General features: G+C 38.7%; 1 protein-coding gene across 4 annotated transcripts in view; it reads left to right on the forward strand.

Moving 5' to 3' along the window:
- The window catches only part of RTN4 (reticulon 4), a 135,959-nt gene that overhangs the window by 63,544 nt on the left and 44,779 nt on the right, over window positions 1-27,636 (forward strand). For 2 of the 4 annotated variants that reach the window (XM_060411569.1, NM_001375595.1), the window contains 2 exon segments: window positions 19,932-19,988; window positions 20,689-23,094. The exons of 1 other annotated variant lie outside the window; for it this stretch is intronic. In XM_060411569.1, coding sequence (XP_060267552.1) covers window positions 20,697-23,094 — 2,398 coding nt within the window. In that variant the 5' untranslated portion in view covers window positions 19,932-19,988; window positions 20,689-20,696. 4 annotated transcript variants of the gene reach the window in all.

Raw genomic sequence — 27,636 nt, forward strand, 5'->3', positions numbered from 1 at the left:
CCGGTTGTTTTTCTAGAAAAAGATACTCAGTGGGAGATCATGGAAGAATTTTCTTTTCTTCGGCTCACTCCTGCACCACAAGGAAGAAAAATAAGTCAATAGTGATATCGACATACCCCACAGCATTACTCAAAACATTAATTACTACACTACAGATAATTAGAATGTGAGAAGTAACTCAAGTTTTCCTTTTTATGAGTGAAAACACATTTCGAGAAACTAAAGTAAGGTGGAAAAATATCAAGTAATAAGACATTTACAAATGATAAATTTAATGATTAAGAAAAGCAAACTGATTTTTCATATTGTATTCCTGTGTGGCAACAAAAGAGTTCTGTGCTTTGAACCTTGGAGAGTCAGGAGGTGACAGCATTCTTTCTGTATTTTGACTTTAGGAATACTAACTTTGGAAGACAAAGGAGAGAATGTTGAGTCACTTAGCGATTCTATCTTTACATGGCTCCCTAATTCTGTATTGATGTTGCCTATCTAGAAATTTTAGTTCCTTTAGGACATAAAGGAACACTGTGATTATGGTCAGATAGTTAAACCATGTCACTGAGTCTGGCTTTCTTAACAGTTCTTTCCTGCAGCTGGTTATTGATTTACCTACAGAGGCACTATTCTAGGCTAGGAAAATAGAGCAGTCAGCAAGACAGATGTGTTCCCCATGAGAGGAGTACCGATAATAAACACCTGATTAAGGAACTGAGACTAGTGTTAAGTGTTATGAGCAGCATAGGAAGGATGATGTGGAAAATTATTGAGATGTGTGGGAACCTTTTTACATAGGGTGGCACTGAGAAAGGCCTTTCTGAGGAGGTGAGATTTAAGCTGCAGATATAAAAAATTTCCAAGAAGCTCCTGGGAGGCAAAAGCCCTGCGGCAGTAATGTATGTTTGAGAAGCTCGTGAGAAGACTAGTAAGAAAGCTAAGGAGAGAGTGGGGTGGTAGACTATACTTAGGTCATTTGAGGTCTCTAATAGGCCATGGTAAACATTTTCGCTTTTTGAAAGATTGTTTATTTTAGAAATGTGCTCCTTAATTATATTGGGGTTTTGGAGCAGAAATACAGTTTTGAAGATTGAGAGAAACTAAAAGGATGGACGTGAGTAAAGACAAAGAGGTGGGAAATGTGCAGAGCATAGTTAGAAACATAGATCAGTCTGACTGGAGGACAGTTTATGTTACTGCATATGGTAGATCCCTGACACTTGTGTATTTCGTATTGTTGTTTAACCTCTTCTTGAGTAAGTGCTGATTTCCCTTATTTGAGAAATTGTGATTTTGCTGTTTGCTGTTATATCAGTGCTTGGAGCATCGCCATGCTGAAAGACTGAAGTCTTTCCCCTGCTGAGTGTTTTTCATGGAGAAACATTGGCTTCAGGTTAAAATGATGGTTGTTTAACGTAGGCTTTGAGAACATGCAAGGGAAACCAGATAGAAATTTGAGTTGAGAGATGCAGACCATTCATTAAGGATGGAGTTGAGCTGATCTCTGGACATATTCTTTAAACCAGTAAAATGTGTGGTAGATCTGGATTCTGAAACGTGTCGGATGCCAAGTTAAGGATATAGGGTTTTATCATCCTGCTTTTATTCATGTTCTGCCATCCATAGTTGCCCTTGCACTTGGCAATTTAAATTATGAGGCAAAAAATGTTTTCGTTGTTTTTTTCAAAAATATGATATTATTTCATTATTTATTATCCTTTTCCTGAATTACTGCTTTCAGCATTGGGAAGCCATCAAAAATTATTGAACTGAGGCATGGAATAATGAAAGCAGTGTTAGAAAAGTGAATTGGCAATTTTCAAGATAGGTTGGAAAGAGAAAATGGAAACTATTTAGAAATCTTTCACAGTAGTTCTGAGAGAGGTGAGTAGAGCCTGCACTCGTTCATTTAGTGGAAATGGAGTATAGGGAGGAATATAAGAAACTTTAGGAAGGATGAGTTTTTTGGCTCTGAGTCTCTGTTTTTATAGTTAGGTTAAGAAGTTTTATGAAAGAGAACTGATAGGACTTGGAGGCCATGGATACAAAGAATAGAATGTTGGTGGTTTTAAATCATTTTCAGAGACTATCCAAAGTTGTTGAAATGGAAATTCGTATAGATTTGGATATTGCTTATAAGTACAGCATAAGTACTGCTCATTATATGGCTTAAGGATTAAAAATAATTAGTCATTTTTACAGTCATTTATTATTATATCAGTATAGAAGCACATGATAGGAGTATTAAAAGATTCTGAGTGATATATAGTTTATATAGTTTAAATATTAGTCTTTAACATAAAGTTCAAGTGAACAGTGATGTGACATTCCCAGGAAGTAGTTGTCACCAAAGAAAGAGATGTTTTGTCAAAATCTGTTTCCCATCCTCCCTTCATTTTTATCTAGAAAATGTTAACAAGGAATGAAACTGATGGATATAGAGGTTCTGAATAATTCTCTTGTTAACTATTTCTAATTTTCTGACTAGGAATAAAAGTTGGGAACAGGTGGTGTGCTTGTTGTTGTTTAGTTGCTAAGTCACGTCTGACTTATGGATAAAGTGAATTACTTTTCAGATGGGTTCCTAGGAAGCTCAGTATCAAATTTATAGTTCTTTTTAGTAACTAACAAGCTTCCTCAAATCCTTTTTAAAATGAAGTGGTGAAGTTATATTGAACCTTTAATAACTATCTAATTATGTGAGATAACATTTAGAAACATGCTATCTTAACACTCTGTTTCTGTAAACTTGGAAAATTACTATGTTATCTGTGTGTGCTTGCTTCCCAGGTGGCGCTAGTGGTAAAGGACTGCCTGCTATTGCAGGAGACGTAAGAGACTCAGGTTTGATCCCTGGGTTGGAAAGATCCCCTGGAGGAGGGCATGGACAACCCACTCCAGTATTCTCCCCTGGAGAATCCCATGGACAGAGGAGCCTGGCAGGCTACAATAGGGTGGCAGAGAGTCTGACATGACTCAAGTGACTTAGCACGCACACAGCTATTGTCTAATAATTGGCTCTGTATTATGTGTGGTTATTTCATAATATACTTAAAAACAGATTATTTGAAACACTGCTGTTGCAAAGCCCCAGTTTAAATGGCACATTTTAAAGGTCCTTTGCTAGCCCAGAATAAAAGTACCAACCAAATGAATGATATTTCTTGATTTTTACCATGGGACCTTGAAGTAGAAGCAAATGTTGGTAGATACACTGTTCTTATAGTGTATTATTTGAGAATTTTTATTCCTGTTTCTAAATATAGACCCTAGAAGATTCCTCTGGGGGTGACAGCCCCAGGGATGGGAACTATAAGAGCAGAACCATAATTCATCACCAGTGTTTAAGTGGGTGAGTGTGACCTTTGTGGCTGGCTAATGCAGGACACAGGCATGCACTGTGGGAGGACCCAGCTCTACTGATGCTAGAGTTTTCTCAGACTGAAGGCCTCATCATTCTTTCAGCTCTAAAGGAGGAATTGGTAATTTCACATTTACACTAATGATTTTTTGTTTCTTGGAATGGTGATTTTTAATTTTTAAATCACTTTACTCATGCATTCCCATAACATTCTGTTCTTACCTCACCATACTATATATATGGGAGTGGTATGTTCACTCATTTCTGTTCCCCAGATTATATGGTCCTTGAGTAAAGGGACTGTATTACCTTTTTACCTTGAGGGAAAGGACTACATGCATTATCTCTCTATTGCTGAGCACAGTCCCTTAGATGTGGCATAGGCAGTCAGGTATTTGTTGAACTAATATTACAGATGAATCCGGATCTGTATTTTGTATGGCTCTCAGTTCAGTTCAGTCGCTCAGTCCTGTCCAACTCTTTGCGACCCCATGAATCGCAGCACACCAGGCTTCCCTGTCCATCACCAGCTCCTGGAGTTCACTCAAACTCACGTCCATCGAGTTGGTGATGCCATCCAGCCATCTCATCCTCTGTCGTCCCCTTCTCCTCCCGGCCCCAATCCCTTCCAGCATCAGAATCTTTTCCAATGAGTCAACTCTTTGCATGAGGTGGCCAAAGTATTGGAGTTTCAGCTTTAGCATCATTCTTTCCAAAGAACACCCAGGACTGATCTCCTTTAGAATGGACTGGTTGGATCTCCTTGCAGTCCAAGGGACTCTCAAGAGTCTTCTCCAACACCACAGTTCAAAAGCATCAATTCTTCGGCGCTCAGCTTTCTTCACAGTCCAACTCTCACATCCACACATGACCACTGGAAACACCATAGCCTTGACTGGACGGACCTTTGTTGGCAAAGTAATGTCTCTGCTTTTAAATATGCTATCTAGGTTGGTCATAACTTTCCTTCCAAGGAGTATGGCTCTAGAAGTACTGAAATATTCTCTCTCAAATAGGAGTCCCAAGTCTTGGTACTTTCCTGGTTGTCAGTGGTTGAGACTGTGCTTCCACTGCAGCGGGCACGTGTTCAGTCCCTGGTCAGGGAAGTTCCGCACTGTGGTGTGGCCAGAAAGAAAAGAAAAACCCAAGTCTTACGAATTAAAGCATTAATTTATTTAAAAATGCAAGGTATATGGATGTACTCTTTTATTTAACCAGTCTCTTATTGATAGTTAATTAGGTTATTTTTCAGCTTTTTCTGTTATAAGTAACATTGTTGCGAACACCTTTGTATATACTTCTTTGCAAATACATGCTGTTGTGTGTTGTAGAATAAATTTGCATAAGTGGAATTACTGATTCAAAGGGTATAAGCGTTGAAAATGTTGGTAGATAATGCCAAACAGTAGTACAGTAGATGTTACTCCTACTCCTGTAGTAGGAGCTGTAGCTGCTAAAGATTGGATTATCTTTTCAGCAGTCTCTGAATCCTTATGTGGCTCTCTAAAAATTACTTCTTTAATGACGTGTTCTTATCACGATAGATGAAGAAGGCTTATACAGTTTTGTTCAAACAGATTTGGCAGTAGGCTGGTCATATTGGTGGTCTCTTGGGAGTTCAATATTAAGGAAAGTTAGCATACTCCTTTTTAAAACCAGGTTTAGAGCTGAGTGTGGAGACTTAAAGATGAGTAGAGACTGTAGTTATGAGAGGTACATGTGGCAGATAAGGAAAGAATACAAGCCCCTTCCTGTGAAATATTTTCTGCTGTCTTAAAACCAGAGGACTCCTGTGGTTTTACTGTAGGAACAATCATATATTTACAAACCTGTCAGCTGCTTTTGTGAAAGAGAAAAAAACTTTTTTCCTCCTGAACTTTATAGATTGACTTATAAACTTCACTAATTGAAGGCACCATTATTAAATTTATTTATCTTAGTATACTGACAGCCCTAGGTGAAGCTGACCTAAAGCATTAACGATTTTTAAAAATCTACTGGAGTCTTTGGTCTCAGAGGGAATTTACTTGTTTAAAATTCTGTTCATCTTTGTTCTAAGGAAGTTTATTAAATATACCTAAACCTATCATGTAAGTCCCTTTCACAAAGTCTTTAGAACTTCTCAGTCTCAACTAATTAACATCGTTACTAAATTGAGAGTGTTATTCTTCTACCAAGTTCTGAATTCAGTTAGCTGATATTTTGCTAACAATTTTGCATGGCTTGTGTAAGGAATATTTTTCTCTATTTTTTTAAAAATAGCTTTGTTTCTTTTTTTCTCATTGTGTGTGTGTGTGTGTGTGTGTGTGTGTGTTTGACTGATTTGGCTGAGCTGGATCTTTGTTACAACATGCAGGATCTTTAGTTGCAAGCTGTGGAATCTGATTCCCTGACCAGGGATCAAACCTGTGCCCCTGGGAGTTCATTGGGAGCTTGTAGTCTTAGCCACTGGATCACCAGGGAAGTCCTTATTTTTCTGTATTTTTTATTTTCTTGTAATAATTCTGTCTGGTTTTGGTATTAGTGCATAAATCTGTGAAATATTTTGGGAAGTGCTTCCTCTTGCTTAATATACTGAAAAAGTTTGTGTAAGCATCCTTAGTGTTTATAGAATTTATTAGTGATGGGGCTTCCTAGGTGGATAAGTGGGTAAAGAATCCACTTGCAATGCAAGAGATCTCTGGGCTGGGAAGATCCCCAGGAGGAGGAAGTGGCAACCCACTCCAGTATTCTTGTTTGGAGAATCCAACAGACAAAGAGAAGCCTGGCAGGCTAAAGTCCATAAAGTGGCAAAGAATCACAGCTGAAGCAGCTGAGAACACATGCGCATAGTGAAGCTATCTGGTCTTGGAGTTCTCTGTGTGGAGAAGGTTTTAAATTAAAGGTATACTATTTTAATGTGATATAGGGCTATTCAGATTTTCTATTTCAGCTTGTGTCAGTTTTGGAAATGTATGCTTTGCAAAGAACTTGACTATTTCATCTTCATGAGGAAACATTAAGGAATTTGTCCACTCAACCTAAGTTGTCTAATTTATTGGCATAGACTTGTTTGTGTAACCTCTGACCTTTTTAGAAGTTATAGAGCTAGTCCCTCTTTTATTTCCAATATGTATTTTCCTCTCTTTTTCTTAATCATTTTAGGAATTATCAATTCTATTAGTCTTTTCAACAAACCAACTTTTGGTTTCATTGACTTTTCTCTTTAGTTTGCATGTTCCCTGTATCATTGGTTTCTGCTGTTATTTTATTTATTTTTTATTGTTTATTTGCTCTTTTCCTAGTTTCCTTTGGTGGAAGCTTTAAACTTTAACCCTTTTTTCTAAGATCATTTAGAGCTATAAACTTCTCTGTGAGCATTACTTTAGCTGTATTCTGCAGATTTCCATTATCATTTGATTTAAATTATTGTTTAATTTTTCCTGTGATACATTCTTTGATGCATCAGCCATTTAGAATTGTGTTTAATTTCCAGACATTTGAGGGGTTTTCCAGAATTTTTCTGTTTTACTGATTTCAGCTTAATTCATGTGGTCAGAGAACACGTACTGCATGATTTCAGTCCTGAGACTGAGATTTACTTTGTAGACCAGGAAATGGTTTCTCTTGGTGTACGTTCCATGTGCACTTGAGCAGAATGTGTGTTCTGTTGCTGGTTGGAGTGCTCTAATGAAGTCAGTTTGTTGGGGTATTGTCTGAACCGTCTGTATCCTTGTTTATAGAATGTGCGTATGTGTGTGTGTGTCTAGTCTATCAGTTAACTGAGAGTTGAGTGTTAAAAATTTTAAATAATGTTTGTAGATTTGTCCTTGTCTCCCTTTAGTTTTTGCTTCATGATTTTTCATTACACCTTTCCTGTGTAACCTTTAGCGTTGTTATATATCTATTTAGCATATGTCTTATTGCTCTTTTATCATTATCAAATGCTCCTGTTTACCTCTGGTAATCTCAAGGTAATACTTTTTTTGTTTGAATCTGTTTTGCTCAATATTAATATTGCCATTCTAGATTTTGTAGGATAAGTACTTGGATCGTATATCCTTTCACATCCTTTTACTTGTAATCTTCCTGTGTTTTTATATTTAAAGTGTGTGTCCTGTAAGTGGCATATAGAAGGGTTTTCATCTAGTCTGAAAATCTCTGCCTTTTAATTGGAGCAGTTTACTACAGTCAGTGTAATTATTAGTATAGCTCATTTAAGTCTCTTTTCTCTGAGTTCCATCTGCTTTTTTTTTTGTACTTCTGTATATTCCTTCCATCCTTTGTGCTTTTATTGTCATTGTCATTTTAATTCTCTCTCTATTGTAGTTACTTAAGCTTCAAAAATCAGTTATTCTTGAAAGAAATTAAGATATGAGAATACTTTATATTTACTCATATACTTACCTTTTCTCTAAGGAAATTAGGAAGTGAGATTATTTTGTATCTACTCATACATTTACCATTTCTGCCCTTCTTCATTCCTTTATGAAGATTTGGGTTTCTATATGGTATCTTTTTTCCTTCTTTCTAAGACCTTCATTTAACATTCCTTGTTCTGGTTTTTTGGTGATGAAATCTTTCATTTTTTATTTTCATCTTTTATCTCTAATATCTTAATTCATCTTTATTTTTGAAGGATTTTTTTGAAGAATACAGTTAATTTTATTGTTTGTAATAATTATGGTCTATAAAATCACAGAAGGTACTGAATTAGCAGACTCTGACTGAATCATTGTCACTTGGGGAAGTACAGGGTTAGGTTCCTGTGAACCTCATAGCGTTTTTGTTAATGATAAGTATATAACTTTATTTTAGGTGTGTTTCTATTTAAAGAAACACATTATTTAATATATATTGTAGACTCATGAACATTGAACTCATGGCCAAGAGTACTGTAACTCATGTCTGAATGAACCATGTTTAAACTAAAACATGTGTTCGCTCTGTAAGGTACATCATCATCTTGCTCTTAAGAACACGAGATAGTACTTCAACACTGTGCTTAGGGCCCACATCAGAATCACCAACAAAAAGCATAGAAATGTGAACAGTGGGGCACTGAATAGACTGCTAAAAGAATACTTGTTGACTGTATGGGAGCTGAAACGAGGTGGCATAGGGTTGCTTTGTTTGACCTCACCTGGTAGTGTATTCAGTATGTTGGGGGACTGGAATGTTTGGTTCCTCTGCACTTGCCCAGTTCTGTAAGTACTGACTTTCAGTTTATCAATTTAGTGAGTAGATTGGCATTAAGGAATCAGTGGTTCAGAATTGGGAAAGGAGTGTGTCAAGGCTGTGTATTGTCACTTGCTTATTTAGCTTATGTGCAGAGTGAAGTGAAGTGAAGTCACTCAGTCGTGTCCGACTCGTTGCGACCCCATGGACTATAGCCTACCAGGCTCCTCTCTCCATGGGATTTTCCAGGCAATAGTACTGGAGTGGATTGCCGTTTCCTTCTCCAGGGGATCTTCCCAACCCAGGGATCGAACCCTGGTCTCCCGCATTGTGGACAGATGCTTAACCGTCTGAGCCACCATAGACATCATGTGAAATGCCAGGCTGGATGAATCACAATGTGGAATCAAGATTGCAGGGAGAGATATCAACACTCTCAGATAGGCCAATGATAACCCCTCTGCGGCAGAAAATGAAGAGAAACTAAAGAGCCTCTTGATGAGGGTGAAAGAGGAGAGTGAAAAAGCTGGCTTAAAAACTCATTATTCAGAAAGCTAAGATCATGTCCCATCACTTCACGGTGAATAGAAGAGGGACAAGTGGAAACAGTGGCAAATTTTATTTTCTTGGGGTCCAAAATCACTGAGGATGGTGACTGCAGCTGCTCCTTGGAAGGAAAGCTGTGATAAACCTAGACAGCATATTAAAAAGCAGAGAGACATAACATTGCCAGCAAGGATCCGTATAGTCCAAGCTGTGGTTTTTCCAGTAGTCATGTGTGAATCTGAGAGTTGGACCTTAAAGAAGACTGAGCACCATGATTTGGTGCTTTCAAATTGTGGTGCTGGAGAAGGCTCTTGAGCCTTTGGACTGCAGGGAGATTAAACCAGTCAATCCTAAAGGAAATCAACCCTGAATACTCATTGGAAGGACTGATGCTGAAGCTCCAATACTTTGGCCACCTGATGTGAAAGACTCATTGGAAAAGACCCTGATGCTGGGAAAAGATGGAGCTCAGGAGGAGAAGGGAGTGACAGAGGAAGAGATGGTTGGATAACATCACTAAATCAATGGAAGTGAGTTTAAGCAAACTCTGGGAGATAGTGAAGGACAGGGAAGCCTGGTGTGCCCCAGTCCATGGGGTCACAAAGACTCTGACATGACTTAGTGACTGAACAACAACAAAGGGTTGACTGCGCTCAATTCACTAGGTTTTCACTTTTTTTTCCTTCATCATTTTAAAGAATGTTCTATTATCTTTTGGGTTACATTGTTTCCAGTTGAGAAGTAGGTCATTCTTAAATATTGTTTGCCTGCCCTTTCCCTTTGTTTTTAAGATTTTTCTCTGTTTTTGGTTTTCAGTAATTTGATCTCTACAGTTATCTCTTTGTGGTTTTGTGTTTATCCTGCTTGTAGTTCATTGAGCTTCGGTGGCTGGTATTTTCTATCACGATTGTCAAATTTTAGGCCATTAATAATCATAATTTTTCCCCCTATATTATTGTCTTTTGGGTGGACCCCATTTTACATATACTTTGACTGTGTGGATCACAATAAACTGTGGAAAATTCTGAAAGAGGTGGGAATACCAGACCACTTGACCTGCCTCTTGAGAAACCTATATGCAGGTCAGGAAGCAACAGTTTGGACATGGAACAACAGACTGGTTTCAAATAGGAAAAGGAGTACGTCAAGGCTGTATATTGTCACCCTGCTTATTTAACTTCTATGCAGAGTACATCATGAGAAACGCTGGGCTGGAAGAAGCACAAGCTGGAATCAAGACTGCTGGAAGAAATATCAATAACCTCAGATATACAAATGAGACCACCCTTATGGCAGAAAGTGAAGAGGAGCTAAAAAGCCTCTTGATGAAAGTGAAAGAGGAGAGAAAAAGTTGGCTTAAAGCTCAACATTCAGAAAACAAAGATCATGGCATCTGGTCCCATCACTTCATGGCAAAATAGATGGGGAAACAATGGAAACAGTGTCAGACTTTAATTTTTTGGGCTCTAAAATCACTGCAGATGGTGATTTCAGCCATGAAATTAAAAGACGCTTACTCCTTGGAAGGAAAATTATGACCAACCTAGATAGCATATTCAAAAGCAGAGACATTACTTTGCCACAAAGGTCCATCTACTCAAGACTATGGTTTTTCCAGTGGTCATGTATGGATGTGAGAGTTGGACTGTGAAGAAAGCTGAGTGCTGAAGAATTGATGCTTTTGAACTGTGGTGTTGGAGAAGACTCTTGAGAGTCCCTCGGACTGCAGGGAGATCCAACCAGTCCACCCTAAAGGAGATCAGTCCTGGCTGTTCATTGGAAGGACTGATGCTGAAGCTGAAATTCCAGTACTTTGGCCACTTCATGGCCAACTCGCGAAGAGTTGACTCATTGGAAAAGGCCCTGATTCTGGGAGGGATTGGGGGCAGGAGAAGGGGATGACAGAGGATGAGATGGCTGGATGGCATCACTGACTTGATGGACATGAGTGGGTAAACTCCAGGAGTTGGTGATGGACAGGGAGGCCTGGTGTGCTGTGATTCATGGGGTCGCAAAGAGTCGGACATGACTGAGCGACTGAACTGAACTGAATTTTCAGTTATAGCATTTCCATTTGGTTCTTTTTCTAGTCTGTGTTTTTCTATCAAGATTCTCTGTTCACTCATTATGTTGGTCTTTTACTGTACATATTTAGGAATTTTTGAAAGCTATTTTAATTCCAATTAATATTCGTTAATCCAACATTTACACTATTTCTTTTTGTTTACATTGGCTGTTTTTTCTTATTCTCATTTTCTTGCTCCTTTTTTTGTCCAGTAATTTTTAAATTTTATACTGCTTGTCATGGATATGGTGATAGTTTCATTTTGGCAGACAGTTGCTGAGAATCACTTTGATCTTTTCAAGTCTTGATTTTAAAATCTGTGTGGGTTTAGAGCAGTGACTTACTTTTTCTTTAAGGGCAAAGTAGTGAATATTTTAGGCTTGCAGGTCATACAGGTTCTATCTAACTACTCCTCTTTGCCCTTATAGTGCAGAAGTAGCCATAGGCAAATGACACACGAATGGACTTTTTTCAATACAGCTTTGGCCCGTGAGCCATATTTGCTGACTTGACCTAGAGTATCCCTTACTTTAGGGTTACGTAGTCCCACTCTTAAGGGGTGGGGTGTGCCTTTCCTGGAGTCTTGTTATGCTTGGGATGCTCGTGAACTCTCTGCACTCGGACTGGCCAGCGCTTTTAGGTCAGGCCTTACAGCACAGTCTGACCTCCAGAATAACCACGCAGCTCACAGCGTGACCATAGATTAGTCTGCCGGGTCTTGGTAAGTCTTGTGATGTGTGTGTGCAGCATTGTGTTCAGCCACAGGTTTAAAGGGAACATCTGTCTAGATTTCTGGAGCTCCTTTTCTTTGAAGCTTTCCTTTGTATGTCACCCTGCTCCACCAATTTCAGACAACTCAACAGCTTCCTCTGCCCAGCAAGAGGGCAGTATCCTTGGGCAGCTCTGCCATGTGCTCTTGACAGCAAGTGCCTTGAGAAAGCCAGGGCACTCAGCTGGTGTGCTTCCCTCTTCTTAGGAATTAAGTGCTGCCTGTGGTCCAGTGTCTCAGGACAGTTGCTTCATATATTTGCCCAGTTTTATAGCTGTTTATGTTGGAAGGGTTAGTGTGATAAAATTACTCTCATAAAATTACTTCTCATAGGAGAAGCAGAGGTTCTTCTCCATGATTTTAAAATGCAGTTTATTTTCCTTGTTTTATAAACTAGGTTTGATTTTACTAACCAGTTGGTTTTGGAAGAAATGTGTCAGGGGAAACACTCAGCATAAGAATGTGTGGACGTTGGTGAGATTGTGATGCGTGCTAAGTTGGTTCAGTCGTGTTCGACTCTTTGCGACCCCGTGGACTCCCACCAGGCTCCTCTGTCCTTGGGATTCTCCAGGCAAGAATGCCATGCCCTTCTCCAGAGATTGATAGTGTATATGTTTTCCAGTTTACCAGTAACAAATTCAAAATTGATAATGCCATTTTTACTTTTTTTGAGAAGTGATTTACTTAAAGAAATCTCTAGTAAATTTTAATTTTGAAACTGATTATTGTTTGGTAGAAGTAATTAGCATTCAAAGTTTGTAGTCCTAAGGCAGTTAGTCTAAACCTATATTCTAGTTTTAGGCTCTGGTAAGGAAAAGAATCTAGCACTAGGGCCTATGTGAGGAATAGATCATTTGGAAATCTTTCATACTGTGGTTATAAGTAATTCAGTGATTCTGTTCCTTTTACTGAGGGTAATAAGGAAATTAGCGTATATCTGATTATAGTTTAAATTTCAAATTTCTAGCTTTGTCATTAACTAAGCTTTGAATAAGTTACTTTAAGTAAGTTACTCTGAGCTTTGGTAGGTAAAAATGCAGAGGATTAACAAAAATAAGGTAAGGTTGAGTATATTTTAGAAAGTTATTGGGGCTGAATATGGTGAATTTGAGCATTACTGGATGTTAATATTCAGATATGCAGGAGAGGGAAGCATGGGTTTGAATAGGAAGAAGTTTGTTTGATTGGCATAGATAATATGTTGAGATAAGTTTGGACAGTTAAATTGGGGGTTCCCTGGTGGCTCACATGGTAAAGAATCTGCCTACAATGCAGGAGACCCAGGTTCAGGAAGATCCTTTAGAAAGAAGGGAATGGCGCCTCACTCCAGCATTCTTGCCTGGAAAATTCCATTGACAGAGGAGCCTGGCGGGGCTACAGTCTGTGGGGTCGCAAAGAGTCGAACACAACAGAGTGACTAACACTTTCACTTTTTCAGTGCAGGCCTTAATATGTCTAAGAGTTTTTGGTATAATTCAGTGTATAAGCAGGAGCTCATAAATGTCTCTTGAGCAAGAGAATAAACCAAATTGTCCTTTTTGATGGCTGTAGGGGAGAGACTTAATGAGTTCTAGATTCCTTTTGCCTATTTAGTGAAAACCTGTTTTTGTTTTTTCAATATGCCATTATGTTTTTACTTAGTTTGGGTATAATTAGGTCCCTAATATTTATTATTTCTCTGGCTGTCTGTTCAAATAGTACAAATGAGATTGATGGCTAAGGTTTTGGTTTCTTTGTTTTTGTTTCTCATTTTTAAAAAATCTCATTCTTTTATTTTTGACTCCTTTTTAAATTTATTTTTTAATTGGAGGAAAATTGTTCTGCAGTATTATGTTGGTTTCTGCCATACAACAGTTCAAATCAGCTACAATTATATGTATATCTCCTTCCTGTTGAACCTCCTGTCCCCTCATCCCACCTCTCTAGTTAATCACAGAGCACCAAACTGGGTTCCCTGTGCTACACAGCAACTTCCCACCAGTAGTTTACACTTATGGTGTGTATGTGTTGATGCTACTTTCTCCATTCGTCCCACCCTCTTCTTCCGCCGCTCTGTCCACAAGTCCGTTTTCTGCATCTGTGTCTCCACTTCTTCCCTGCAGATAGGTTCATGAATACCATTTTTCTAGTTTCCATGTATATGTGTTAATATATGATACTTGTTTTTCTCTTTCTGACTTACTTCCCTCTATATACTAGGCTGTAGCTTCATCCAGCTCACTAAAAGTAACTCAGATTCGTTCTTTTTAATGGCTGAGTAAATTTCCATTGTATACATATACTGCTTCTGCTTTATCCATTTGTCTGTTGATGGACATCTGGGTTGCTTCCGTATCCTGGCTATTGTAGATAGTGCTGCAGTGAACATTAGGGTACATGTGTCTTTTGGAATTGTGGTTTTCTCAGAGTGTATGCTCAAGAGTGGGATTGTTGGGTCATATGATAGATTTATTTCTAGTTTTTTTAAGGAATGTCCCTACTGTTTGCCATAATGGCTGTATCATTTTACATTCCCACCAACAGTGCAGGAGGGTTCTCTTTGCTCCACATCCCCTCCGGCATTTATTGTTTGTAGATTTTTTTTGATGATGGGCATTCTGAGTTGTGTGAGGTGATACCTAGTTATAGCTTTGACGTGCATTTCTCCAGTAATGAGTGATGTTGAGCGTCTTCTCGTGTTTATTGGCCATCTGTATATCTTCTGTGGAGAAATGTCTGTTTAGGTCTTCTGCCCATTTTTTGATTGGGCTGTTTTTGTTTTTCTGAGCTTTTATATTGTGATTTTATATTGTGCTTTTTAAATTTTGGATTTGTGCTTTTATATTTTCAAGATTAATCCTTTTTCAGTTGCTTCATTTGCACTTATTTTCCCCCATCTTGAGAGTTGTCTTTTAATCTTGTTTTTTGTTTCCCAGCAGTTCTCCTGGGTTCCCTTACCCTACTGCTCTCCACCTGGGTGCTTTTTCCCAATACAATCTCTTGCTTTGTCAGCACATGTGTCTTCTCGGACAGTTCATTTCCAAGCGTTAGACAAGAGCCCAGTTTCGGGCCCTGGAAGGGGTTCCTCTTCCTGCAGCAAATGGCGACTCTGGTGGGGACTCTTCTTCGCTGAGACTGACATCGTGACCACTCGGGGTACTCAGGGGCCAGCTTGCCTGCCAGTGGACCAGACCCAGTGGCCGCAACTGGAACCCTTTTGTCCCTTGTCTCCTCCTGATGTGGACAGCTGGCCAGAGTGCCCCGACCAGTAAGGAACAAGAGACTTTATTGACCTCTCTTCCCATCCCTGTCTCTTTCCTCTCCTTAACCCTTCCTATCCTTCCCTGTTTTTCTAGTCCCCTGGTCCTGGACGCAGGGATCTGGTCGAAAGGCCCTCAGCCTGAGCTAAGGATTGGAGGCTGATCACCTCCTCTTGGCAGAGAACTCTGATTCTGGTCTGGTCTGGTCTGATATCTGGTAGGGCTGAGTTCCAGTCCTCCCTTCTCTGGAGGCCCAGGGAAAAGTCCCGTAACGTCTGGGTATCTGTGGGTGGCAGGAGACGTCTGTAAGGCCACCCCTTTTGCACCCCCCTCTCCCGCCTCCTCCCCCTACTTCTTTCAACCTGGCTTCCTTTCCTCCCTTGAAATCTTTGATGTTAGTACTTGGATCTGAAGTTCTGTGTTTCTATAGGAGGTTTTCTGAGAGACTGTGTTCTTGTATTTAAGGACTTCCCTGGTGGTGCAGAGGTAAGGACTTCCCTGGTGGTGCAGAGGTTAAAGCGTCTGCCTGCAATGTGGGAGACCTGGGTTCGATCCCTGGGTAGGGAAGATCCCCTGGAGAAGGCAATGGCAACCCACTCCAGTATTCTTGCCTGGAGAATCCCATGGATGGAGGAGCTTGGTGGGCTACAGTCCACGGGTTGCAAAGAGTCGGACACGACTGAGCGACTTCACTTTCACTATTGTTTCCTTTGCTGTGCAGAAGCATTTAAGTTTAATTAGGTCCCACTTGTTTATTTTTGTTTTTATTTCCATTACTAGAGGAGGTGGGTCATAGAGGATCTTGCTGTGATTTATGTCAGGGAATGTATTGCCTATGTTTTCCTCTAAGAGCTTTATAGTTTCTGGCCTAACATTTACGTCTTTAATCCATTTTGAGTGTTTTCTTTTGTGTATGGTGTTAGGAAGTACTCTAGTTTTATTCTTTCACAGGTCGTTGTGCAGTTTTCCCAGCACCACTTATTAAAGAAGCTATCTTTTCTCCATTTTATATTCGTGCCTCTATTGGCAAAGATAAGGCACCCATAGGTATGTGGGTTTATCTCTGGGCTTTCTATCTTGTTCCATTGGGCTGTATTTCTGTTTTTGTGTCAACATCATACAGTCTTGATGACTGTAGCTTTGTAGTATAGTTTGAAGTTGAAGTCAGGAAGGTTTATTTCTCCAGCTGTGTTTTCCTTTCTCAAGATTGCTTTGGCTTTTCGGAGTCTTTGGTGTTTCCATGCAAACTGTGAAATGTTTTTGTTCATCTGTGAAAAATGCTATTGGTAGTTTGATAGAGATTACATTGACTCTATAGATTATTTTACGTAGTGTAGATGTTACATTGTGAAGTAGAAGCAAACAGTCAAATATTTTGGATAATTACAAGGTATTTGCTGAGAGACAATTTTTCTTGTTTCAGGAGCTCAAACTTATGGGGCTGATCAACTAGGAATATATAATTTACAACAAGCATTAGTGCATAAATACATCCCTCAGAAGGTAAAGCACTTGAGCTTGAGAGACCTTTTTCAGATCCCGGCTCTCCGGCATCCTAGCAGTGTGACTTAGAGCAAGTTGTTTCTTTTTTCCCCTTCCTTCTCTCACAACTTTTTAAGGTAGTTACTATTACTTTCCTTATTTCATAGGAGGAAATGAAGCCCAGAAAGGCTCAGTAATAACTTTCTGAGGGTTGTACATTTATAAGTGACGGATCTGGGATTTGGACCCAGGCAGTTTGATGCCATGATTCATAGTGGGCCTTAGTGAGAGTCTGAGCAACTCTCTTCTTCAGGGCCAAATGTTAGTGATCTCTTCTGGATTTTTTTCCCTAAGCACTTTTAGAAATGGAATACTTGTTTTGTGGCTAATTTTGGATTGAATCTCATTTTACAAATGGGGATTAAAAAAAATTTTTTAGTGAATATTTCAACTGCCAATTTGTAAACTTTCTTACTTGACCAAGTGCCAGAAATATAATTTTTACTGTAAGAGTGATTCTGGATAGCAGTAAGGATATATTTTTGGGAAAAAAAAAAACCTTTAAATTTTTGGCACAATTTTACATATATTTTGCTTTCCCTATAATTTTAACATAACAGGTTTCTAGTTCACTTTCCAAATAGACTGTCTTCTGAATTAGTTGTTTTTTAACTATATTATCTAGAAGAAAAAAACAACCATTTTGTTAGGAATTTGCTACCTTTTATTTAGATGGAGCAGCTGTGTAATTATTTGTTTTTTTCCTTTGACCCCCAAATCTCAGTTTTGTACAACATTTTAATTCATTATCTTAGCGGAAAGGAATTTTCAGATTATTATATTACAAATGAGAAACTAATTTAACTAAGATTACAGAAGTCATCTTTTAAAAGTGTGTACACTGAAGCAGGAGCATGGATTTTAAATCTAGGCTGTGGTATAATTTAGAGCAAGCTACTAGATTGTCATCTGTAAAAATTCTCATATTTCTCGTTGGGTTGATGTGTAGATTAAGTAAGTATGAAAAGTCCTTGGCCTGGCAGTGAGCATGAAATAAATGCTAACTATTAGAAAAAATAAAATGTGTATGCATATGTGCGCGTGTGTGCGTGCTAGGTCGCTTCAGTCGTGTCTGACTCTTTACGGCCTTAGGGACTGTAGCCCACCAGGCTCCTCTATCCATGGGATTCTCCAGGCGAGAATACTGGAGTGGGTTGCCATGCCCTCCTCCAGGGGATCCTCCCAACCCAGGGATCAAACTGCGCCTCCTGCATTGCAAGCAGATTCTTTGCCATTGAGCCACCGGGGAAGCCCATGCATATGTGTACGTTTTATAAAATCTCATAAGGCAAAGTGTCTCAGTGGTGTGGGTGAGTGGTCTGTCCAGCCTGTGGTTCTGGGTTACAGGAGACTTTTAAATGCTTGTCATGGATTTCGCCTCACCACCAATCTAAGAAGCGTTTATTTCTTTTTAAAATTGTCTATTTATTTATTTTGGCTGTGCTGGGTCGTTGTCGCTGTGTGAGGTTTTCTTCCATTTCGGTGAGTTGCGGTGCACCGGTTTCTCCACTGGCTTCTCTTGTGGAGCACGGGTTCAGGGGCGTGTGGGCTTCGCTAGTTGCAGCATGCAGGTCCACTAGTTGCAGCTCTCAGGCGCTAAAGCGCAGGATCAGTAGTCGTGGCACAGAGGCTTAGTTGCTCTGTGGCATGTGGGATTGTCTCAGATCTGGGATTGAACCCGCCTGTGTCCCCTGCGCTGGCAGCTGGATTCTTTACCACTGAATCACTAGGGAAGCCCTGAGACTCCTTTAGGTATCATACCTAGGAAGAATTTGTTTTTACATTTTATGTGACATTTTGAATTCTTTGAAAGGAATACCCTTGGAAGAAAAGTCTTTGTTCATGATAGCCACATCTCTGATTTCTCTTTTTCCCTGTTGATCAGGCTTGTCTAGCTTGTCCTTCCCAGTAGAAGTATCCAAATTTATTATGTCCTCTACTCGAAAGAAATACCTCCTGTCATCTCTCAAACTATTTCAAATTGTCTTTTGTTAGGGGGCTTTCTCTAGTGTAAACCAAAGATCTTTTGCATAAGATTGCCCACCAGCAGGTATAAAATGACATTATACAAGGTTAATATACCAATATGTAGTATATTAATGGGCTGCCATAACAAAACACCATAGACTAGGTAACTTAAACAAGGGAACTTTAATTCTTACAGTTATGAAGACTGGGAAGTCTTAAGACCAAAGCGTGGGCAAGTTAGGTTTCATTAAAGGCCTGTTTTCTTGGCGTATAGGTTGCTGCCTTCTCCCTGTGTGCTCACATGACCTCTTCATGTGACCATGGTCCGACCCTCATGACCTCATGTATTCTTCTTTACCTCTGAAAGGCCCCGTTTTCAAACATGACTCACTGGACCTTAGGGCTTCAACATAATGAATTTGGGAGGAAACACAGTTTATAACATACAGCATATATTGGTTAAGAAAGGGAGCTCTGGAGTCTTGCTTCTAATGTATTGCTGGAGTCTTTGTTACTTAAGTACTGAGTGAGTTTCTTAATTTGTCTGTCTCTCAGTTTTTTAATCTGTTAAATGGGATATTAACAACACTGTAACAGTAGAATTATAATGAGTAAAATGAGTTCTTACATCATGTAAAGCACTTAGAATAACAAATAGAGAATATGCATGATTTTCTGAAAGTGTTCTTCTAAATTGAACATGCTGCTGCTGCTAAGTCATTTCAGTCGTGTCCAACTCTGTGTGACCCCAAAGACAGCAGCCCACCAGGCTCCCTCATCCCTGGGATTCTCCAGGCAAGAACACTGGAGTGGGTTGCCATTTCCTTCTCCAATGCATGAAAGTGAAAAGTGAAAGTGAAGTCTCTCAGTCGTGTCCGACTCTTAGGGACCCCATGGATTGCAGCCTACCAGACACTTCCATCCATGGGATTTTCCAGGCAAGAGTACTGGAGTGGGGTGCCATTACCTTCTCCAAAATTGAACATAGACCAATAAAAAAGAAAAGATTAGTGTATTAAAGCCATGATGATTCATAAAGTTAACATGTTATTGCCTCTTGGGAAATGATAGGTTCTATGGATATCATTTAATCAATTTTGTAAATTATAATTTAATCTGGATTAATGGAACTACTAATGGTACTACTTTTTCCTTTCCATCTTGACTTTTTCTCTGTAGATTAAGTTTTGTGTTAACTCATTACAAACTGAACCCCTTGCTTGCTCCTCTTTAGTCTCCTTCCAGCTCTGTCTTTATTTCTGCTGAGGATATATTCTATTTGTTTTTCAGATGAGACACTTTTTGCTCTTCCTGCTGCATCTGAGCCTGTGATACACTCCTCTGCAGGCAAGTTCTTTCTGCTAGCCTATTATCTTCTGTGTATTCTAACTTTAACTTTTTAGTTTTGTTAACTATGCTTAGTAGTTTGAATTTACTAAAAATTAGCATGATTCCAAGAATGTTTGTCTGCTGACCAAGTTGAAATTTGCATTTTATATGCTGTATCCAAGAGAAAAATGGGCAGAAACCTGATTAATAATTGGAAATGTGTAAGGAATTCTTGGACCCTTGATTTATGTTTACTTATTGACTAATCATTTCCTCCAAATACAGTTTATTTTCTTATAGCTGAAAGGCTTTCACAGAAAATGCCAGTCTATGGCATTTAATTATCCAGTGCCCCATCTTTCCTGTACTGTCGGTCAAATTCTCTCCTCAAATTCTCATTTCTTCCTCTAAGACTAGTTAATAGTAGTTTTTCTCAGTTAGTTTTACTCGAGATATTTCTCAAAGACTTGATGTCTTTGCATGGCATATAATTGCCTTTATAGCTGTGCACATGTTTTTTGACCATAGCTTTAATTTCTTCAATAATTATTCAGTCTACTTGATTATTATTTATAAACTAAATGTTATTAGCGTTTTAGTTAACAGTAAGTCTTTACTAACACTATTTTTTGAATCTGTAATAAAACTTGCATTAACTCTGAGCATTAGTATCAGAGCACTGGCATTCTCTAACTTTCCTTTCTGTCCATGGTCACAGAAAAAATTATGGATTTGAAGGAGCAGCCAGGTAACACTGTTTCTGCTGGTCAAGAGGATTTTCCATCTGTCCTGCTTGAAACTGCTGCTTCTCTTCCTTCTTTACCTCCTCTCTCAGCTGCTTCTTTTAAAGAACGTGAATACCTTGGTGATTTACCAGCAGTGCTACCCACTGAAGGAACCCTTCCAGAAATTTCAAATGAAGCTTCTAAACCATTCTCAGAGAAGGCAAAAAATCCATTTGTAGAGAGAAATTTAACCGAGTTTTCAGAATTGGAGTACTCAGAAATGGAATCATCATTCAATGGCTCTCAAAAAGCAGAACCTGCCATAACAGTAGCGAATCCTAGGGCTGAAATAGTTGTGAGGAGCAAAGATAAAGAAGAGGACTTAGTTAGTCGTAACATCCTTCATACTCAGCAGGAGTTATCTACAGTCCTTACGAAATCCACTACAGAAGATAGAGTTCTGTCTCCAGAAAAAACAAAGGACAGTTTTAATGAAAAGGGAGTTGCAGCAGCAGCTTCTATGAGGGAGGAATATGCAGACTTCAAACCGTTTGAGCGAGTTTGGGAAGTGAAAGATACTTACAAGCAAGATAGTGATGTTTTGGCTGCTGAAGGTAATATAGAGAGCAAATTGGAAGGTAAAGTAGATAAGAAACGTTTTTCAGATAGCCTTGAACAAACAAATCCTGAAAAAGATAGTGAAAGCAGTAATGATGACACTTCATTTCCCAGTACACCAGAGGCTATAAGAGGTGGTTCAGGAGCATACATCACGTGTGCTCCCTTTAACCCAACAACTGAGAATGTTTCAGCAAACATTCTCCCCTTGTTGGAAGATCATACTTCGGAAAATAAGACAGATGAAAAAAAGATAGAAGAAAAAAAGGCACAAATTGTAACAGAGAAGAATGCAAGCGCCAAAGCATCAAACCCTTTCCTTGTGGCGGCACAGGAGTCTAAGACAGATTACGTTACAACAGATCATGTGTCAAAGGTGACCCAGGAAGTAGTGGCAAACATGCCTGAAGGTCTAACCCCAGATTTGGTTCAGGAAGCATGTGAAAGTGAATTGAATGACGCTACTGGTACAAAAATTGCCTTTGAAACAAGAATGGACCTGGTTCAAACTTCAGAAGCTGTGCAGGAGTCACTTTACCCCGTAACACAGCTTTGCCCATCTTTTGAAGAATCTGAAGCTACTCCTTCACCGGTTTTGCCTGACATTGTCATGGAAGCACCGTTAAATTCTGTAGCTCCTAGTGCTGGTGCTTCTGCAGTGCAGCTCAGTTCATCACCATTAGAAACTCCTCCTTCAGTTAATTATGAAAGCATAAAGTTTGAGCCTGAAAATCCCCCACCATATGAGGAGGCCATGAATGTATCACTAAAAAAAGAATCAGGAATGAATGAAGAAATCACAGAGCCTGAAAGCATTAGTGTAGTTGTTCAGGAAGCAGAAGCTCCTTATATATCTATTGCATGTGATTTAATTAAAGAAACAAAGATCTCTACTGAGCCAACTCCAGATTTCTCTAGTTATTCAGAAACAGCAGAAGTTGCACAGCCAGTGCCCGAGCATTCTGAGCTAGTTGAAGATTCCTCCCCCGATTCTGAACCAGTTGACTTATTTAGTGATGATTCAATACCTGAAGTTCCACAAAAACAAGATGAAGCTATAATACTTGTGAAAGAAAATCTCATTGAAATTTCATCTGAGTCAATGACAGGGCATGAAAATAAGGGAAAACTCAGTGCTTCACCACCACCTGAGGGAGGAAAACCGTATTTGGAGTCTTTTCAGCCCAGTTTAGGCATCACAAAAGATACCTTAGCACCTGATGAAGTTTCAGCATTGACCCAAAAGGAGAAAATACCTTTGCAGATGGAGGAGCTCAATACAGCAGTCTATTCAAGTGATGGCTTATTCGTTGCTCAGGAAGCAAACCTAAGAGAAAGTGAAACATTTTCAGATTCATCTCCAATTGAGATTATAGATGAGTTCCCTACCCTTGTCAGTTCTAAAGCAGATTCTTCTCCTACATTAGTCAGGGAATACACTGACCTAGAAGTATCCCACAAAAGTGAAATTGCTGACATCCAGGATGGAGCTGGGTCATTGGCTTGTGCAGGATTGCCCCATGACCTTTCTTTCAAGAGTACACAACCTAAAGAGGAAGAAGTTCGTGTCCCAGATGAGTTCTCCAAAGATAGGGGTGATGTTTCAAAGGTGCCCGTACTGCCTCCAGATGTTTCTGCTTTGGCTGCTCAAGCAGAGATAGGCAGCATAGAAAAACCCAAAGTTCTTGTGAAAGAAGCTGAGAAAAAACTTCCTTCTGATACAGAAAAAGAGCGAAGATCACCATCTGCTATATTTTCAGCAGAGCTGAGTAAAACTTCAGGTAATCAATCCATACATTATTGTGTGCTTTCTTGCCACCTTGTGACTTGTGGAACATTCTACCTTTGGTGTAGTGTGTTATGTTTATAGGGGCTAAATATATCACATCAGTAAGAATTCTTTTTACTGGCTCAGTTAAAGGTTTTAGTGGCTGCCCCCCCCCCCCCCGCCCCAACCCTTGCACTCATCACTCACTCTTGCTCTTAACTTGCCAATAATTATTTGTTGGTAATTTTTGTATTGCACCACAGAACTGGAACAAAATTTTATTAGAATTGACTTCAACATCTATTTCTTTCTTCTCTTTTGCTTTAGTGTTTCCTAATAGCATCAAGAGCAAGAGGTATTAAAAACGAAGTATTTTCAGATATATTTACTTTTGTTTTCCCAGAAATATCTTCATTTTAAAATCTTAAGGAAAGAACATTTCTGTTGCTTTCTCTACTGTTTCAGTATAATGCAGTAATTCCAGTAATAGGTGTAAAGTTAAGCATATTGAGTATTAGACATTTTGTTGAAGTGTACATTGAGGTATGCTATTAATTCTCCTGGAAAGTACTAATTCTCATTTTTTTCTTGTTGACTCCACATTTCCCACATACCTGATTTGTGTAAAGTAACTTGTGCATTTGTTTTTATTTAGCATCCTAATTTAGATGTGTTTTCTATAAAAATATGTAGTGATTACTATGAATTTACTGAATATACTTAGGCATTGGAGATAGGTAGTACTGGTGGCAGAGACCAGTTTACAGTTTGTTGCTATAATCAAAGAAAGGGGAGATCATGAGCATTAAGGCAGTGGGATGGGCACAGAGACGTAAGTAATAGTGTTTGATTGGAATCGGACATGAAGATAAGGGGAGGAGTTAAAGCTTTCTCTGGGGAACCTGGGTTCCTTTCATGTGCAGGTACATGGATGGCAGTGTGAGAAACTGAGTTGGAAACATGAGAAAATAAAGTGGGTTTAATGGGAGAAAATGCTCAGTTGTTTTTTTTTTTAAGAGTGCTCAGTGTCTATTAGACATAGTAGTATATATTGCCTGTAGGTTATTCATGTGCAAGGCAGATGCCTTTTTAAAACGGTTTTTAATTGGAGTGTAATTGCTTTACAGTGTAGTGCTAGTTTCTGCTGTGCATCAGCTGCACGTATAGTATATGCCCTCCCTCTAGAACCTCCCTGCCACCCAGCCCTGTCCCACCCCTCTAGGTCATCAGAGCATGGAGCTGAGCTCCTCATGTTACACAGTAGCTTCCCATTGGTTATCTGTTAGCATGGTCGTGTTTCTGTGGCAGTGCCGCTCTCAGTTCGTCCCACCCTCTCCTTCCCATCTGTGTCCGCAAGTCTGTTCCCTGACTGCAGCTCTATTCCTGCCCTGCAAATTGGTTCATCAGTACCATTTTTCTAGATACCACATATATGTTTTTCTCTTTCTGACATACTTCACTGTGTGTCAGACTCTGGGTTCATCCATGTCACCAGATGACCAATAAAAATTCAGTTCTGAGAATGTTGTAATTAAGGTACCTATGTGACATCCAAGAATGAGAGAGATTATACATAGGAAGCTCTTGAGAGGGACCTTAACTGTATGCATGTATTTACTGTGGACTCGAGGCAGTCGTTAAAGCCACAGACGTCAACTACGGGGGAAGGGTTACAGGTGGAAGAATTGATCAACATAAACAAATTCTGGAGAGGCTTAGTTAAGATAAGGATCGAGGATTTGTCAGAAGGAAGGGAGTTGTAATGGTCATCTCTGTTCTCAGAGGGCTAATGATTTTCTGCATCCTTGTTTGTGATCTAGGTGTTTTTTTCTTTTAATTTCTGTATCTTCATACTGAATATACTTTTAAATGTGAAAACATTAATCAGTGTTAAATAAAAATTAAACTTGCTCAGATAATTTATCTCCAATTTGTTCTCCTTGTTTTCTTAAAATGATATTTATAGGCAGGATTCAATTTTAATTGGGGGGAAAAAAGACTGATTTTAATCAGCAAAGGAGATGAGCAAAATGTGATGCAGACTTTGATGCCTTGTTGATATTTTTAGATAAAATTAATTAGGAGAAAAATGGATGCTAGTCTTCTTTTCCCTTGATAAAAAGGTATTTTATCAAAATTATTTTTTGCTTTGTTTTTTATACTTATTGGGATATAGTTGATAAACACTATTGTATCAGTTTCAGGTTGTGCAGTCAAGTGAATCTGTTCTATATATCATACATCCACTCTCTTTTAGGTTCTTTTCCCATATAGGCCATTATAGCATATTGAGTAGAGTTCCCTGTGCTATATATTAGGTCCTTATTAGTTACCTATTTTATATGTAGTAGTGTGTAAATGTTAATCTCAATCTTCCAATTTATCCTTCCCCTTTCCGAACCGCCCCCCCCCCCACATAACCACAAGTTTATTTTCTATATCTGTGACTATTTCATTTTTGTAAATAAGTTTATTTGTACACTTTTTTTTAGATTCAACATAAAAGCGGTGTCATATGATATTTGTCTTTCTCTGTCTGACTTCACTCAGTATGACAAAGAGTACAGCGTGGAAAAGGGAGAAAAAGTCACTTATGTAGTGGAGAAGCCTGAAATACTCCCTCGGCCAGGTGCCAGGGTTAACATCCACAGTGATAAGCTATGCTGATAGTCTGGACCCAAACTGAGGGACATCCTACAAAATAATCTGGCTAGTACTTCTCAAAACTGTCAAGGTCATCAGAAACAATGGCGTCTGAGAAACTAAGGAGACATGATGATTAAATGTAATGTGGTAGCCTGGATGGAATACTAGGACAGAAAGAGGAGAGTATGTGAAAACTAAGAGAACCCAAATAAAACATGGACTTTAGTTAATGAAAATGTATCACTATTGACTCATTATATGTGACAAGTGTACCATAGTAATATAATAAGAAACTGAGTACAGGGTATATGCTAACTCTCTGTAATATTCTTGTGATTTTTCTGTTAATCCAAAACTATTGTAAAATAAAAAAGTTTATTAAATGTTCTTTTTAAAAAGGCCTAGAAATTACCTGGCATAAATAGGCATTCAACAAGTGGTAGCTTCTTTATTTTTTAAATGATTTTTGCCATTTTGAAAAATAAAGGAAACATTTTTTTGTTTTAATTTGAATTTTTTTGATTACTTATGAATCTGGACCAATTTTAAAGCTTCTCTTTGCTTTTTATATTCATGCCCTTTATCTGGTTCAGCCAAGCTGTATTCTTTTTACTTTTTTGGCCATACCGCATGACCTGTGGGATCTTAATTCCCTGACAAGGGATTAAACACGGCCCACTGTGGTGAAAGCACTGAGTCCTAACCACTGGACAACCAGGGAATTCCCTCAAAGTGTATACTTAATAATAAAATGTAAATACTGGTTTCTCTCAGTTCATAATTATGAACGTTCATAATGTTACTTTTTGCTTCACTGTACCTCATTATTTAGAGGCTGAGCGTTTCGTATATGTTCTTTATTTTCTTTAAAGAAGATTTGTAACTAAAGATTTATGCTTTTGGTACCTTGATGGTTTTTATTTTTTGCTTAAGATATATTATGATTATCATTGGCATTTTAATTTTTCACTTTCCACTTATTTTAAATATAAATATCTAAGTTAAAATATTTTAATAATTGCTTAAATTTATACTACTAAATTTAGACCCATATAGTGAAACTTCTGAATAGTTAACTGATAGCACTACCAGATGACAATTGAAATGTTTTTCTCAGATGACAAATGGAAATCTCAGTTTGGCATAGAGTGACAGTTCAGGGATATAAATGTATAATGATTGGAAGATCATTAACAATACTAAGGGCACAAAGAGGCTCTCTCTACCTTGGGATATTAGGAATGGCTTCACAAAGAGATGCTACTTTAAAAGTTAGAGTTAGCAATGTGAGTAAACATATAGACTTATTCATTTATATAAATATGATAAAAGTTTTCTAGATCCTGTTTTGATATTTTGGGGGCAATGTGTGGGTATTATGGTCAGTATGTAGAAACTTATTCACTTGAAGCTACGGACAGATGACTTTGCAAACTGGCCATGACGGACTCGGTGAAAAGAAACATCAGGTTTATTCAGAACTAAAATGAAAAACCAATCTGTGTTAAAAGAGGGTTTATTACACATTAGATGCTAAATTTCCTGTGACTGGAATTAAGCTGAATTTTTAGGAAACCTATGGTACCACTTGAGTTTTTAAGATAATTGCTTTTTTAAAAACAACTTTCATTTGGGAGTAATTTCAAACTTAAAAACAATTGCAAAAATAAAGGTACAAAGAATGTCTTACACTTTTCACCTAAATTTACCTACTAACATTTCCCCATTTGCTTTATTATTTATGATCTCTTTTAGTAAATAACTAGACAGTTCAGTTCAGTCGCTCAGTCGTGTCCGACTCCTTGCAACCCCATGAATCGCAGCACACCAGGCCTCCCTGTCCATCACCAACTCCCGGAGTTCACTCAGATTCACGTCCATCGAGTCCGTGATGCCATCCAGCCATCTC

The sequence above is a fragment of the Ovis aries genome, chromosome 3 (assembly GCF_016772045.2).
Source record: "Ovis aries strain OAR_USU_Benz2616 breed Rambouillet chromosome 3, ARS-UI_Ramb_v3.0, whole genome shotgun sequence".
Lineage (NCBI taxonomy): Eukaryota > Metazoa > Chordata > Mammalia > Artiodactyla > Bovidae > Ovis > Ovis aries.